This window comes from Hemiscyllium ocellatum, chromosome 24 (assembly GCF_020745735.1).
Source record: "Hemiscyllium ocellatum isolate sHemOce1 chromosome 24, sHemOce1.pat.X.cur, whole genome shotgun sequence".
In the NCBI taxonomy this organism is placed as follows: domain Eukaryota; kingdom Metazoa; phylum Chordata; class Chondrichthyes; order Orectolobiformes; family Hemiscylliidae; genus Hemiscyllium; species Hemiscyllium ocellatum.
This window is the reverse complement of record NC_083424.1, coordinates 13,367,788-13,385,365: the sequence shown is the minus strand read 5'-3', so window position 1 is coordinate 13,385,365 and position 17,578 is coordinate 13,367,788. Positions and strand designations below refer to the sequence as shown.

General features: G+C 42.1%; 1 protein-coding gene across 6 annotated transcripts in view; it reads left to right on the top strand.

The window, feature by feature from the left end:
• Positions 1-17,578, top strand: part of LOC132827048 (unconventional myosin-XVIIIb-like) — a 350,661-nt gene that overhangs the window by 119,506 nt on the left and 213,577 nt on the right. For all 6 annotated transcript variants that reach the window (XM_060843476.1, XM_060843475.1, XM_060843474.1 and 3 more), the window contains one exon: positions 14,643-14,810. In XM_060843476.1, coding sequence (XP_060699459.1) covers positions 14,643-14,810 — 168 coding nt within the window. The remainder of the gene's footprint in view (positions 1-14,642; positions 14,811-17,578) is intronic.

Genomic DNA, 17,578 nt, shown 5'->3' with positions numbered 1-17,578 from the left:
CCCTTATTATCAGCGACTGGTTAGATCCTGTATCTGTCCTTCTCCCCCTGATCTTTCTGAGTAAACTTTACCCACAGAGGTGAATTCTTTGTAGAGATCAGGTACTAACTCCATACCCAGCCCCTGCCCAGGCTGTGCACTCTCCTGCAGCTCCTTGGCTCTTCTTGGGGTCTCCTTTACTACCTTCACTAAGGCTACTGACTTAGCTTATTTTACCACATCTTTTCCCACAGTCCCTTTCTTTAATGATCAGCACTGTGCCTTTACATGTCTCACTTTACCACCTCCTTTCTATCCTCTTGGGCTTCTTTTTTTATCCTGTGGTAAATGCTTACCAGTGCTCTCTACTCTTGATTTTGTGGTGTAGGATTTCCCCTTCTCCCAATTTCTATCCCTCACAGGACGAAATTCTGGCTGGAAGCTTGTCTTATGCAGCAACATGTACAGGTACTCATCTGCTAATCCTGCTGCCCTTCTCACTTCCTAAACTTTCTGTTCCTCCACGTGAATTCTTACCATCTCTGGAAGTGAGTTTTAAATTTGTCCCGCAGAATAATCTCTCTTAGAGTCTCAAATGTCCTATTGATTTTCTATGCACACACACATTGATCAAAATGACTATGTTTCATTCTTTCGAACTCAACATAAGTCTGACCTGGTTCCTTCTTTGTGTTTCTGAATTGCTGTGTATATGCTTCCGGGTCCATTTCATAATCGTTTAAAATAGCCTGTTAGACCTCTTCATAAACTCTTGACTCCACATCTGACAGAGTGGCAAATACCTCACTAGCTCTGCCTATCAGTTTAGTCAGAACTAGCATTACCCATAAATCCTCGGACCAATGATCTGCCTAGCCAATTTTTCAAATGAAATGAAGAAGGTTTCAACATCTTTCTCATCAAAATATGGCAGAGTTTTGACATTTATGCATATCACTACCTTCTCTTTTAATCTCCATCCTGCTAACTTGACTTTGCTGACTAAGTTACAACTTCTCAAGTTCAAATTCTCTCTCTCCTTCTCTGTCCCTTTCTTCTCTCTCTCTTTGCTCAGCCAATAACCTCCTCTCTCTCTCTTTCATCACTCTCTCTCTTCTCTATTTCTCTTTGTCTTTCCTTCCTCTCTCTTTGTTTATCTTCTATCTCCATTTTCCTCAATTGTAATTTAAGTTTTTCTACCTCTACTGCACTTGTCTGTTTCTCGGACACACCAAAGTGTTTGAGTAACCCCCTTAACATTTGCAGCTTTGTTTTTGTCCTTGGTTAAACCCAAATCTAATTTATTTGCTAATTCTAAAAGTATGGTGTTTTTCTTTCCTTCTAAACTTTCCTGGCAAATTTGAAAATCATCTTCAAATCCCAGAACTTCTTCAGCAATTTTAAGAGCCATTTCTCTCACTTTTAATTTAATCAATCCATGGGTCACCAAAACTAAACAAATTGCCTCAGCTATGGTTTATTTAAAGATCTAGGACACTAACCTGTAAGTGTTTAAATCGGCTGGGATTTTTCATACTCCCAAATCTATTCAAATCTGTCTAAACCAGTTCACATCCAAAATGAGCCCCCAAACTGTTACATCATGGAGCAAACTCTCCTGCTTAATCTAACTCAGCAACACAGAAAAGATTTATCCCGTGCAGTAATCTGTGAAAATTCAAGACGCTAAGAACTAAGTTAAAGTAAAAATAACAACTTTATTTCTTAAAGTATAACACAGAATAATTAACTAACAACTATTCACAACTTCTTCCTCTAACATATCTTTCAATTTCCATGCTACAATACTAGTCTGATAAAGCCCCCAGTTAAGATTTACTAAAATTCAACTTGTCAAAAATCGACCAGATGTTGAATCTTCGTCTTCTTAGGGATTTCTGCTTCACAAATTATTGATCGATAAAGGTATTTTTAAGAGAGCTATTCTCTGGGCAGTTTGCAGATGTCGTTGGCTTGGCAGCTCTCCTCCCAACTGTTCAATTTTGTACAGTCTTAAACTCCCAAAGATTGCGTCATTGACTCTTAAGATTGTCAATATATTCAATTCAAACTTGATTAGATTTTGTTTTGTTTTGGGTATAATTTAAACTGATTGGCCTAGTTTGAATCTGTTTTTGTCTCCAGGCAACCAGCTACACCAACTCTGGACCAAAACGTTACGTTATAGCTTTTTTCAGAACACTTGGTGCTGTCAGGTAGTTCTGTTGCCTTTAACTCTCTTAAAGGTACAGTACATCCACATCTTCAGAACACTTAACAACAACTGTTGCAAGAAAGTTAAACTAGTTTTCTTCAGATTTACAATGACTGTTGACTGCAGAGAACAGGGAGACTGCTCCTTAGCTGGGAAAGAACTGGACTTCAGTCTCTCTATGTGAGTAACTTGTTCTGAGCTTCAAGCTGTTCAGTTCTGAGAGTGTGGTGCTGGAAAATCATCGCAGGTCAGGCAGCATCCGAGGAGTGGGAGAGTTGATGTTTTGGGCCTAAGCCCTTCATCTCCTCAGATGTTGCCTGACCTGCTGTGCTTTTCCAGCACCACAATCTCAACTCTGATCTTCAGTATCTGTGGTCCTCACTTTCTTCAAGCTGTTCATTTGCCTGAGAGCCAATCACACTATTGTTGCCAGGCAAAAAGGTTTTTCTAATTGATGGCTGTCACTAGTCCATAGACCAATTAATTTCTTGCTGCCAACAAAAGCCGCATCCCTACATCCCCTCAGCTCCAAATTGTCTGTAGCCTAAACCAATCGCTGCTTGTTCAGATGATGCCTGACGTCACTGTCAGGTTACTTGCTTTCCAAACTATAGCCACCCTTTCAAATGCTGGTTTTTAAAATAGCCTTTCCTCTTTAGATTCAGGTTGAAACTTAGATTTAGGCTTTGTTTTCACATGTACTCAAGCGCTGAGGGCAAGAGTACAGTGAAAAGTGTACAATGTCACCATACATGGCGACATCTTAAATCCAAAATACCTAGGTACAAAATCTCAGCTACAGAAGTGGGAAAATAAAAACATATTTTGTATAGAAGTGGAAAAATAGGAAAATAAAGTTAAAAAAATCAAACATGACAATCCTTTCTTTCAGACCACAGCTTTATAAAAAAGCACAAAATGAAAAGGAAATGCTCAAGCCCAACCCCATCAGTCTTCAGCTGGTCCTTCTGCTAATGTAAATTAACCAAATGGAAACCCTGTGTGTAACGTTGAGGAGAAAGTGACCAAATCTTGGCCACTGGGCGTCCAGTCCGAGCAGTTAAAATGTAACAGAATTGGATAAATGTTAGTGAAGCAAAAAAAAATCAGAGCCAAGAGAAAAAAAGCAAGGGTGTGGGATTGTCAAAGAACTCAAACAGACTCAAATGGGTCAAATGGCCTCGCTCAGTGATGTTTCCTTCTTTAAATCTGTCATTTGATGTAATGTTTCATTGCCTGTTCTTTCAAGTCTGTGGTCACATTTAAGTTTGCTTTATCATAAGTGTCCTTAATTATCACACCTAATTCCCCACTTTATTGCTGCTCTGATGTACAACTGCTGAACTGAGTTGTATTTTTCATCGCTATTTTGCATTTTGGCCAGGTCGCTCACCATAAACCTCTCTGTTCACTCGATTATATTATTGTCAAATTTTAAAGGTTATCAGGTGGTATGTGTTCATACAGGCAGAGTCTTTGGTGGGACCTGTCTCAGTCAAAGTAGGGCCTGGTATCTGGGAGCTCACAAAAGCCTAGGATTCTGAGAAATTTCAAGGAGAACATTGGAAGACTGTAATTTAGTGGTTCAGATCCTGTTTTGTGTAATGTTGCAAGGATGTTGTTCAACTTGAGAGGGTGCAGAAAAGATTTATCAGGATATTGCCGAGGTTGGAGTACTTGAGCTATAGGGAGAGGCTGAATAGGCTGGGGCTTTTTTCCCTGGAGCATCGGAGGCTGAGGGATGACCTTATAGAGGTTTACAAAATCATGAGAGGCGTGGGTAGGGTGAATAGACAAGGATGGGGAGAGTCCAAAGCTGGAGGGCATAGGTTTATGGTGAGAGGGGAAAGATTTAAAAAAGATCTGAGGGGTAACTTTTTCATGCAGAGGCTGGTGTGTGTATGGAACGAGCTGCCAGAGGAAGTGATGGAGTGTGGTACAATTGCAATATTTAAAAGGCATCTGGATAGCTACATGAATAGGAAGGGTTTAGAGGGATATGGGCCAAATGCTGGTAAATGGGACTAGATTAATTTAGAATAGCATCAACAAATTGGACTGAACAGTCTGTTTCCATTCTGTATAACTCTCTGACTCTATAATTAGTTTTTGTGGTTTTGGTTATGGGATCATTATTAGCCAAGACACCAGGGAAATTCTGGTGAAAAAGAACAAGGCAGCAGTGGGAGCTTCAGTGGCTGCGGAGCTGTGTCCTTAGAATTTCCAAAGATTGTGTGACCTTCCCGACTGGTCAAGGGCAAGGCAACCTTTCTTCTGTCCACCAAATATTGTTAAAGAGCCTCCATGCGGAACAGTGTCAAATTCTATCAGATGACACAAGGGCAGAGGGAAAGCGCAGAGTAAACTGCATCTCTGATCATGGTTTGTGTTGTGCAATTGCATTGATATTATTGATGTTGCGGTCCAGTGCTCTGTGTCTTCATTTTGGCTTATCAGTGCAGCACATTTTCAGCTGACTGCCTGCTGTCTGTCTGCTTCACATTATGAAGCCATCATGTAAAAGGCACCTGGATTTCTGCATCTGAAGCATCAAGACAATTCAGAAACTACATTTGTGACTTGTAAGGAGAGCCGAGCTCCTGTGATGTTCTCGCAATCATTAATGTAATAGAGAGAGCGACATTTCATGCTTTGCATGTCACTGCTATTGAAATGTTGGGAGAGGATGATAAGGAAGAGCAGTTTTTTTTATACATGTTGCTGCACGAATTATCACCTTTGCCACAAAGATAGAGGGCTGAAGTTTCAATCCTCTCTTAGGAATCAGCTCAGATGGGGCTGGATAATTAGGTACTTAGCTTCAAATATTGCGAGTTCCCAATGCTTAGATGACACAGTTAATAGGGAGGGCAGAGAGTGGAACCAGAAACCTGCATACCTCTAATTAATTGCTTGTAGACCTTATTAGGATTATGGAAGGAACCGTTAGCAGTTTTCATACAAGACACACAGGGAATGGTGAGGGTGTAGGACACATTTAAATATTGCTGTCGCAAACACAATGGGGAATCATTAGAGCTCATGACCACAGAGTTATGATGATTTAATGGGAAGAGTGCATTGATAATCGTACCTCAATGTTTCACAAGTTCTTCCAACATAAATGAATAAAATCCCAGTGAGCTCATTAAAGTGACCAACTGGCTTGACTGACTGTTGCTCAGGACGAAAACAATTCTTTCCAGGTTTTGCCATTAGCAGGGAAAGAAAAGACTCTTTACTTTAATTCACAAACTTTAACAAGAGCCGTAAAAATACATTTCTAAGCTGCTACAAAAAATTAAGCAATATTACTTCAAAAACCTCAAATATACAAACATACGCAATCATGATTATCACTAACAACAAATGGTTTAACAGATATTCTGTGAGGGTTGGAGAAGAATATATACAGAGTAAACAAGATTCTGAAGATCAGACAACCAGATTTCAAGCGTGGGCTAAATTGTCACTCAGTTTTCTTTGTGATTCTTAACCCTTGTCACAACTCACTGGGGCATGGAAATTAGGCCCACGATTTTCAAAGTCATCACAAATGTGAAAAGCTTAATCCAACTGTCCAAAGTCTCCAATTTACCCAAATGACAAATGCATTAAAAGAAAACATGCACTAAGATTATTTACTCAGTAAGTAAATAGCTGCTTATTGTAAGCAAATTGGCTTTAACCAATACCGATTAGGATATATGAATTACTAATATATAACTCGACAGCTTAAACTCTATCCCTCCCCCTCCAACTCTATTTTGATTTAGTCCCTGCCCTCCCCTTCACTGTTTGATCACACAGCATTGCCCTTTGATGTGAAGGGCACTGCTTGTCACTGGCCACTCGGGTGTTTTCCTATTTTTCCTGGTGGTGGAAATTGAATAAAGATTCATGCACTTTGTGTCTTTCACTGTGTTTCACACCTGCACACACACACACCATGGGTGCTGGGGGAAAAATAAGCACTACCGCAGTTAGGCGGTAGTGTGGGGGATAATTAAAGAAGAAAAAAAGCAAAAAAAAAAGCAAAAAAAATAAACTAGGGATTGAGCAGTAAAAAAATAAACAGGATTCGTCCGTGCCCTCCCCTTCACTGTTTAAAAAAAAGAAAATAAAACCAGAGGAGTGCATCATTTCCCCCTCCAACTCTATTTTAATTTAGTCCCTGCCCTCCCCTTCACTGTTTTGATCACACAGCATTGCCCAAAAAAAAGAGAAAAAAAAAATAAACTCTATCCCTTTTTAAGTTCTACTCTTTACAAACAGAGACATATAAAGGCAGACAGGACAAGGCTATTGATGTTGGATAAAGAGAAAAAAAAGTTACAGGAGAACACAGTTCGATAGCACCAGAACAGGGGCTGATCAGTTATTTCTTTCAGATTCTTCCAATTTGTTTTCATTCTTTACTGTTGACACCAGGTCCCTCTCTCTCATTCACTGGTTGACAATTTGCCCTTTCACTATCCTGGAAGACATTTTATTCCTCCTTCCTCAGAGGAAACAGCTAGCCATTACTGGGAACTTTCTAATACGGTCATACAGGAATGAGAATTTGCAGGTTCAGTTGTTCACTGCTGCACTGGCCCTACACAATCCACGGTCACCTGTTCGGAAGCAAATCAGAACATTGTTGTCAAGCAGTTTTCTCTTAGTTCAGAATTCATCAACACCATGGTGAATGCTTTTGCTCTCACTGTTCCAGAGGTAAGTGACTTTATATACAGTTCACAGTGTGCTCCAGTGAATATGGTTTTCAAAACTGTGATGTCTCTTCACACAATTTACTTGGTTTAAAGCAATAGCTTCCTTTTTTGGACCTCAGACCAAAAATGAAGGAAACGACAATATATAATTTTTGTAGAAAAATGATATCTTGTTGTTTTTCGGGTGACCATTGCTCTTCAATTTGATGGTTGATCAGGCAGCCATAGTCTTTTCTTGTTAGAATTATTTCTTTTGCTGCTTCTTAGTTTTTCTGTCTTTTCCCCATGGACAGACAGAGAGAGAGAAAAAGGAAAGAGAGAGGGAGAGACTATCTGCGGTCTGTGGATGTTGCTCTTCTCTGCTGCCCTGGTACTGACAGCTTTTCTTTTGACATTGTGCTGCTCAGCTGATCGGAAGGCGACTGTCAGGCAGAATTTCCCCAACTCAGCAGAGTCTTGGTGTCCCTCACACTTGAATTCTCCCACTCGGTGCCTCAATAAGCAATGTGATATTGCACAGCTGAAACAAAAAAAAAATGATTTTCAGATTGCAAAGCTCTCCTGGTATTTCAGTTACAGTCGTCCAGCTTCCATTTTAGTTTGTAGTCCCAAAACAGGAAAAACATGGGGTCCGTTACAGAGTGAGAAAAGTTGCATAATAAGGGTGATTTAAACTCCGCTGTGCAGGCAGAGTAGCCATTTCCAGAGTCAGAGAGTTGGCTTTGTGAGGAGTGTTTCAGCTTTTGAGAGGAATGACATTCTCAAGGTCTCCATGGTTACCTCTGGCTGTGTCCATTTGTTACAGCTCACTACAGATGGAGGGATGAGTATGTCCTTCATTGAAATGAGGCTGGCAGCCTTGGGGTGGAGAGAGAAATAGTGGGGGTGAGGGGGGGGGGGTGTGTGGTAGGGCTGGGGTGGAGGTAGCTCAGAGTGCACGGTAGATGGATGGAGGTGGGGTTAAAGGTGATAGGTTGGAGAGGAGGGTGGAGCGGATAGGTGGGAAGGAAGATTGACAAATGGGACAGGTCAGGAGGGCGGTGCTGAGCTGTAAGGTTGAAACTGGGGTAAGGTGGGGAGAGGGGAAATGAGGAAACTGGTGAAGTCCACATCAATGCCATGAGGTTGAAGGGTCCTGAGGCGTTCTTCTTTGAGGCATCGGGCAGTGAGGGAGTGGTGGTGGAGGAGGCCTGAGACCTGCATTTCCTTGGCAGAGTGGGAGGGGGAGTTGAAATGTTCGACTAGGGACGGTGGGGTTGATTGGTGCGGGTGTCCTGGAGATGTTCTCTGAAGCGCTCTGGAAGAAGGCGCCCGGTCTTCTCAGTGTAGAGGAGACCACATTGGGAACAATAAATGACGTGTGTGGATGTGCAGGGTGAAACGTCGATTTTTCTTCTCAGATGTTGCCTGAACTGCTGTGCTTTTCCAGCACCACTCTAATCTTGACTCTGATCTCCAGCATCTGCAGGACCCTGATTGAGCCTATGATCTTCATTGGCTTGATCAGGGGGTCTCAAGGAGGCAACAGAAAGCCATATGGTTTCCCCTGTGGTCACAAACGTTTAAGGAGGTGTGGTTTTTTTGGCATTCCAAAGTCTTCAGTAGATCATGAAAATAGTGTGGGGTCAGGAAGGCAGAGGAAAGTTGTGCTGTTTACAAAATATAATTATTCTCGACTTTTGCAGGTCAGTTTTAGCCTCCAAAAGGAGATGAAAATTTCAACTTTCCTTCATTTCCATTGGGGCAAATAAGCATACATACATGAAATAATTGCACAAACATGAAATAAAATAAGACTTGAAATAATCATACATGAAATAAAATATATACATGAAATAATCATGCACATATGAAATAACGGTGCATACATTAAAGGTTGACATTAAAAGACAAAGCCTATCCTCATTCCCATTTCACCTGAAATTACAATCTTTGACATTATCTGAGTTCTATTGTAAAGATGAACACATCTTCCAGGTCAGCACTTCAAAGCAGTAAAGTGTGAGTGCTGAATTAACGGAGTGCTATCTTTCAGATGTTAAGTTAAAACTGCAACCTCCTCTTCCTTCTCAGATGGATGGACTAAGTCCCACAGGATGAGTTGTTCACAAGTAAGGGAGAATTGTCACCAGTTCTCCCTCAACTAGCAACTAAAACAAATTGTCCACTCTTTGTGTCAGTTAGGATTGGGGAACCTTGCAGTGCGCGAATTGACTGCTCCGTTTCCGAACTGACCAGTCATGCATTTCAGGAACATTTAATTGAGAAACATAAAATTTAGAAACATAAAATATTTTGGGACACTGCAGGTGTGATGCAAATGCAATTTGTTTGTTCTTTCCTTCCATTTGGGGTCTTTCCCAATATCTTGGAATCTTTACAAAATGTGGACATCATTTCCTCAGGAAAGGAGAATCTGCTGACTTTACTGAAGGCTATTTTCTTTCTGCTCTCACTGATTAATCACTTCCTCTGTGTTTTAAAGCTTCTTTCTCCCAGTAGCAGGAGATCATTAATTTCTGTGAGAGTAACGTCTAATTACTTGGCCTTTCAGCAAACCACAGTTTTGACCCTGATAGTGCACTAATTGACAACACCAATTGCTAACATTACACCTGTGAACACACCTCAATAGCAGCCTGTGAATTATTCTGGGATAAGTTAGGGATGTGAAAGGTGCTATCTGATTACTGGTTCTAAGCATCTTCATACTGCCATTCCAATCAGAACCAGATTATTTTGAAGAAGTCAGGAAGAACTCTGGAAGCTTTGATAGATCAGAACAAAAGGGGGAACAATTCTGAGATGGGTCGGACCCATTTCTCCAAATTGATGTGAAATTGATTTGATTTATTATAGTCATGTGCATCGATATACAGTCAAAAGTATTGTTTTGTGTGCTATCTAGACAAATCATATCTTATGCAAGTATATCAGGGTAATAGAACAGAATATTGTGAGAATTACTGCTGCAGAGAAGGCGCAGAAAAAGATCAACTCTAAAATGTGAGTGGTCTGTTGATAAGGCTAATAATAGCAGGGAAGAAGCTGTTCTTAAATCTGCTGGTACATGTTTTCAAACTTTTGTATCTTCTGCCTGATGAAAGAAGTTGAAGAGAGGTGGAAGGAGTCTTTGATGATGTTGGCTGCTTTCCTGAGGCAGCGGGAAGTGTAGATAGAGTCAATGGATGGAAGGCTGGTTTGTGTGATGGACTGGGCTATGATCATTAGTCTTTGTAGTTTCCTGCAGTCTTGGACACAGTGGTTGCCATACCGAGCTGTATGCATCTGGTTAGAACGCTTTCTATAGTGCATCTATAAAAATTGGTAGGAGTCCTTGTGGACATGCCAAATTTCCTCAGCTTTCTGAGGAAGTAGAAACGTTGGTGTGCTTTTTTGACTGTCACTTCAACATGGGTGGACCGGGACAGATTGTTGGTGATGTTTACTCCTAGTAACTTGAAGCTTTCAATCATCTCCGCCTCAGCACCATTCATACAGACAGGGGTGTGCCGTCCACTCCACAGTTGATGACCAGCACCTTCATTTTACTGACATTGTTGTCTTTATACCATGGTCTCCATCTCTTTCCTGTACTCTGTCTCGTCATTGTTTGAGATCCGACCTGCTATGGTGGCGTCATCAGCAAATCTGTAAATGGAGTTAGAGCTGAATTTGGCCATACAGTCATGAGTGTACATGAAGCAGAGTAAGGGCTGAGCACACAGCCTTGTGGGGCACCGATGTTAGGGATGATCTGGGAGAAAGTGTTGTTGCCTAACCTTACTGTTTGCAGTCTGTGGATCAGGAAGTTGGGATCCAGTTGCAGAGGGGGGAGCAAAATTGTAAGTCTTGGAGTTCGATGATGAGGCAACAAGCAACATAGGTAAAGGGGAACCAGCAGAAGCAAAATATTTGTATTTCTGAAAGGTGTTCAACAAGGTACCACACATAAAGGTACTTAAATGGTAAGAGCCAGTAATGTTGTGGGCTGTGTACGATCATGGATAATATTATCATGGCTAACTAACAGAAGGCAGAGTTGGAGTGAAGCTGGCATTTTCAGAGAACTTCAGAGCAAAGGGGTTGCCAGTTCGGACACAGATCAGGATGAATTTCTTCTCTCTGAAGGGAGTCAATCTATGGAATTCTTCTCTGCAGAAGGATGTCGAGGCCGGGGTGGTAAGTTTATTCAAGGCTGAGATGGGCAGATTGTTAATCAGGAAGGGAATCAAGGGTTATGGGGAAAAGGCAAGAAAGTGGAGTTGAGGATTATCAGATCAGCCATGACCTTGTTGAATAGTGAAGCAGCCTTGATCAGCAGAATGGCTTAGCTCTGCTCCTGTCTCTCACGATCTTATTGTGGATTGTCAGGAAGACCAGATAAGGACAGCAGACAAACCTGTGCACATACATAGGACAGTAGAATCTGGACTTCATGTTTGGTTCTTTCACGGGATATGGGCGTTGCTGGCAGGTGTTTCTCCTTCCCAATTGTAGTTGAAAAGATTGAGTGATTCAGGGCTCGGAACTAAGGCAGCAATGACTCAAGTTCAAATCCCACCACAGCTACAGTGGGAAATGTAAATTTGATTAACTGATGAATCAGGAATAAAATGCTGTTTGAGAATGATCATGAAACAACCAGAGTGATGCAAAAATCCCTCTGGCTCATGGCTTCATGGCTTCTGTTCTTGATTGGACAGGCCTCCATGTGACTGCAACATTGACTCTTGAATGCCCCCGGAGTAGCTCAGCAAGCCTGGAAACACTGTAGACAAGAGGTGCTCGAGTGATATTTCTCTCATAAGTTCAAGAATGCAGCCCGCATGATCTTTTTCAGGGCGGTAAAGAATGGGCAACAAATGCTGGCCATCTTAATGAATGGCGATAGTATCAAGGAGGTGACAGCCTAGTGGTATTATTGCTGGGCTGTTAATCAAAAGACCCAGGTAATGTTCTGGGGAGCTGGGTTCAAATCCCACCATGGCAGATGGTGAAATTTGAATTCAATAAATATTTGGAATTAAGATTCTAATGGTGGTGAGGAATGCATTGTTGGGAAGGACCCATCTGGTTCACCAATTTCCTTGGCCTACATGTGACTCCAGGCCCACAGCAATCTGGTTGACCCTTAATGGCCCTCTGGGTAATTAAGGATTGACAATAAGTGTTGTCCTAGCCAGCGGCACCCTCATCCTGTCAATGCATAAAGAAACAAGTTTGTGAAGCATTGGTGTTGCTGAAGCAACAATCAACTGGACTGAAGGCTTTTTCTAGCTCAATTCCCTTTGTGATATAAATATCTCACACAGTGGGATAGCGAGTCAGATCCAATACCAGGCATTGTAAGCTTGAAATTGCCAATATTTGTTTATTGTGGAGACAGGTACCTCAGTTACAATAACAGATTGCTAGAGAAGGTCAGATAAATAGTTAACCATTCATGTTGCCAACAACAGTTCTACCCTTGCACCTTGAAGTGAAACTGTGGGGATATATATTAAGGAAAGATTATATCCATTTGACCATATTATATCCATTTGACACGATTATTTTGTGTTCTTATTATCTTATTCCAACCATGTTGAGAGTGAGAGTATTGAAATTGCAGCCAGACAAGCTTTTCTGCTAGTCTCCATTATCGGAATTTTTATAACATGCTCTCAATTTATTCATTTTTCCCTAGCAATGTTGTTTTCCACCATCAACACTCCTGTTACATTCTTCATTTCTCTCCAGCATGTTTCCTGAACACCTTGGCATTCCTCCAGTTACCTTTTATAAACATTGATTAAAACTGAACTATGAGCTACTGATGGTCCTTGTGTAACCTCAGTTTGCTGACCTTTTGACTAATGAATGTTGTTCCACTCTGTCTGTGTGTGTGTGTCCTGTTTGATCGGATTCACTCAGGTGGCATGAGGATCAATGAAACAGAAGAATGGAAACACTTCATATTTTCTGTCCAATTTAAAACACTTTGATGGTTTAACTTTTTCAGTGTCTTGTGGTTAAAGCATTCCCTGTCAGTGCTCCCAGCACACCCTGGTAGTTTAACCTGCAACCTTTGATTTTCTGGATAGTTGTTTTACCCTACTTCTCCATTTTGGAGAAAGGGGTTAAAGTTTTTGAATTTAAGAGATTTAACTCTTTATGGCACCTTGTATTCTTGGTCCTGAAAGTAACTCTAGAAATATCTCCCTTGATATTATTCACTGTTGTTTCATCACAATTGTGTGACTAGTTGTTCCAAACTGAAAGGGTAAATTGTCATCTCAAAATAAGCTCAGGAGTTAACCAGTTGTTCAATTCTCTCAACATTTCAGTAGCAGTAAGCTGAACTTTTAAATTTATGGTTCATAGAATCTCTATAGTGTGGGAACAGGCCTGTCGAGTCATCACCAACCTTCTGAAGAGCTTCCCACCCTGACCCACCCTATCCCTGTAACCTCGCATTTCCCATGGCCAATCCACCTAATCTGCATATCTTTGGATTGTGGGAGGAAACTGGAGCACCTGGAGTAAATCCACGCAGACACGAGGAGAATGTGTAAATTCCACACAGTCACCCAAGGGTGGAATCGAACCTGTGTCCCTGGTGCCGTGAGGCAACAAGTGCTAACCACTGAGCCACTGTGCCACCCAAAATGTGCTACGTAATGAAATTTATATAAAGCAATCATAATCCCATAAGACTGCTCTCCCATTAGAAAGAGAGAGATGGCTGGTGGTAGTTTAACCTGAGCTCACCATCCCTCAGGTGAAGGGGGGAGATTGAGAAGGAGGAATCCACCATGGTAACTCCAGTTGGTATGGGAATCAAGCCCACGCTGTTAGTGTCACTTCACATTGTGGACCGGCGATCCAGCCAACTGAGCTAACTGAGCTCACTATACCCTGAGGCTTTGCAAAGGACTTTCATATATCTTAGATGCAATACAACTAGCTGTTAAATACTATATGATAAAGATATGAGACTTCAGGTGGTTTTCATATGGAGGCAATCTTCCAGGAATAGAGGACCAATAGGTGAAAAGGTTCAAATGCCCTTTGACCCCTTTGACCAATGAGCAACACACTCTCTTGTATGAGCTGGTCCCTTACGTTTTGGAGCTGTATATACCATTAACTGTCTCTTGTAATGAATTATGTACAGGGTCCTTGTAGATACATTTGTAGCATGTTGCCATTGGAAATTCTGGGAGAGGAAGAATATGAACTCTACATTGGACTGTTTTACCTGAGTCAGTTTGGGTGGGTGGCAAATGTTTAAGTTGGCAGATGGTCACAATCTGATATTGAACAGCTTCAATGGGTCTGCCACTTCTATAACTCGTTCAGTGACGGTCTTGTTCATTGAAAATAAACTGCTGTGTGTCACAAGCGAGTTAACACAAAGACTCCCAATGTGAGGCTATGACAATAGGGTTGGGGGGAGGGGGGGTGGGACGGTGTGTGTCTGGATGCAATTCTCTTGGAGGGTTGGTGCAGCCTTGATGGGCCAAATGGCATCTGTCTGCAGTGTTGGGATTCTATCAGAAGTATCTTTCCAGTCGAGTCATAAACATTTCGTACTGGAATACGCGTGCCCTTTTTAGTTAAAAAAAACCCAAACAATTCAGTGGAGAACAATTGCTTGTTTCAAATTTGAAGGTTGAATTTGCATTGTACTGATTAACCTTATTATGTGTTAATACTGAAAGAGTCTCCATTCTCCCTTTTTGATTCAGTTGGCAGGAAGCAATTTATGAAGTTCGAATGGGCAGAGAACGCAGCCAGTGTGCTTGGCTGTGAACTTGAAGAACTCTCAACAGCAGTCTTCAAACATCATCTCCGACTGATCATCCAGCAGGCCACAAACAAACTTCATTCAGAAAACACCACAGACAGCACACCAGGTACAACAATGAGAGCCTCCCATCTGAGTAATCTAATACACATAAGCTTCGTTTCTGAATAATCCATGTCTCTGTTTTCTGAAAAACAAAATGTAATTGAATGTTTGCTTTCTGACTGTCCATCACACACTCAGGATTGAGAGCTTGGACTGAAACGGCAGGCCCTGGTGCTCACTCTGGGCCTGAGGACCCAGGCCCCTGTCAACACACAGACCCTGCCCCAGGGGAGCTGAGCAACCGCCCCCCCCCCCCCCCAAACTTAGAGCCTCAGGCCCCAGCACAGGGCCACTTTGAACACTTCTGTCCTGGGCCCTGTGCAGGCTTACTACATACAAACCTGCTGTAACCATCAGCTCCATCACTGCGGTGACTACCATATGAGTTACAATCTAAACCATCATGTGTTGAAGCTCCAACTCCAAATTAATTCAAACCTAGGATTTGCTTTTGTGAGGAGGTGGAAGTTCCTGAAGCTGATCGAATATGTCAGATCTTAGCCTTGCAAAGTCAATATGCCTCGTGTGTATATATTTGTTGTTGATGCTACCGCCTTTGATAACAAAGATAGGCCCTAGGATTTGGTTCTACCATGAGCTGGAAGATCATTGTCCTTGCAGGTAATATATGTCAGACAATCGTCCTGAATTAGGGAAGGCAAAGCTGTCAGACAATCATCCTGTGTGTGTGTGTGTGTGTGTGTGTATGTGTGTGTGTGTGTGTGTGCGCGTGCACATGTCTTTATGTGTGTGTCTATTGTGTATGTCTATATCTGTGTGTTAGTATCTGTATCTGTGTCTGCATCTGTATGTTTGTATGTATGTGTGTATCTGTGTCTGTGGGTCTGTGTGTGTATGTCTGTATGTGTGTGTCAGTATGTCTGTTTATGTGTGTGTCAGTATGTTTTTATGTGTGTGTGTGTCTGTGGGTGTGTGCTTGTGTGTGTCAATGTTTATGCATGGCTGCATGTGTATGTGTATCAGTGTGTATAAATGTCTGTGTGTATGTATGTCTGTGTGTGTTAGTGTCAGTGTGTCTGTGTGTGTGTGTATGCCTGTGTGACCAAGGAAAGACAATGAATTATACAGAGACAATGGATGTTATCTACCTGGATTTCAAGAAGACCTTTGACAAGGTGCTGCTCAGGAGGCTACTGATTAAGATAAGGGCCCATGGTGTAGGAGGCAGGGTGCGAGCATGGATGGAGGCTTGTCTGTCTGGCAGGAAGCAGAGAGTGTGGATAAAAGGGTCTTTCTCAGGATGGCAGCCGGTGACAAGTGGTGTTCTGTAAGGCTCCGAATTGGGACCACAAATTTTCAATTTATACATTAATGATCCAGATGAAGGAACCAAGGGCATTATGGCTAAGTTTGCAGACAATACAGAGATAGGTAGAGGGACAGGTAGTATTGAGGAGGCGGGGAGGCTGCAGAGGGATTTGGACAGGTTTGGAGAGTAGGCAAAGAAGTGGCAGATGGACTACTCCCTGGGAAAGGTGTGAGGTCATACATCTTGGTAGAAAGAATAGAGGCATGAACTATTTTCTAAATCGGGTGAAAATTCAAAGTTTGAAGTGAAAAGAGACTTGGGAGTTTATGGGTGGCACAGTGGCACAGTGGTTAGCACTGCTGCCTCACAGCGCCAGAGACCTGGGTTCAATTCCTGCCTCAGGCGACTGACTGTGTGGAGTTTGCACATTCTCCCCGTGTCTGTGTGGGTTTCCTCCGGGTGTTCCGGTTTCCTCCCACAATCCAAAAATGTGCAGGTTAGGGGAATGGGTCTGGGTGGGTTGCGCTTTGGCAGTTTGGTGTGGACTTGTTGGGCTGAAGGGTCTGTTTCCATACTGTAAGTAATCTAAACTTCTAGTCCAGGATTCTCTCAGGGTAAACTTGCAGGTTGAGTCAGTAGTTAGGAAGGCAAATGCAATGATGGTGTTTATTTTGAGAGGACTTGAATATAAAGGCAGGGATGTACTTCTGAGGCTCTGGTCAGACCACATTTGGAGTATTGTGCACAGTTTTGGGCGCAGTACCTCAGGTAGGATTTACTGGCCCTGGAGCGTGTTCAGAGGAGGTTCATGCGAATGGTCCCAGGAATGAAAAGCTTAACATATGAGAAATGTTTGCGGACTCTGGGTTTATACACAATGGAATTTAGAAGGATGAAGGGGAATCTAATTGATAATTACAGAATACTGAATGACCGGGACAGAGTAGATGTTGGGAAAATGTTTCTGTTGGTAGGAGAGACTAGGACCTGAGGGCACAGCTTTAGAGTAAAGGGAAGACTGTTTGGAATGGTGGTAAGGATAAATTTCTTCAGCCAGATCGTGGTGAATCTTTGGAATTCATTGCCACAGAAAGCTATGGAGGCCAGGTCATTGAGAATACTTAAGATGGAGATAAATAGGTTCTTGAATGTCAAGGGGATCATGGGTCATGGGTTATGGGGAGAAAACAGGAGAATGGGGTTGAGTAACTGGCTGAATAGTGGAGCAGATTTAATGGGCTGAATGGCCTAACTTCTGCTGTGTGTGTGTGTGTGTGTGTATGTGTGTGTGTGTGTGTATGTGTGTGTGTGTGTGTATATACACAGAGTACTGTAGTCTCAGTTACAATGCTAGTTGCTGAAAACTCGTCGTGACTGATGGTAAAGCTGATGACATCTTACCTGGTGAATACTGTCCGGGGAGGAAGTGGAAGAAAATGTTAAGTGAGGGCCTGTGGGAGATATGATTACAATATAGTATTTTCCACAGGAAGATAAAACTG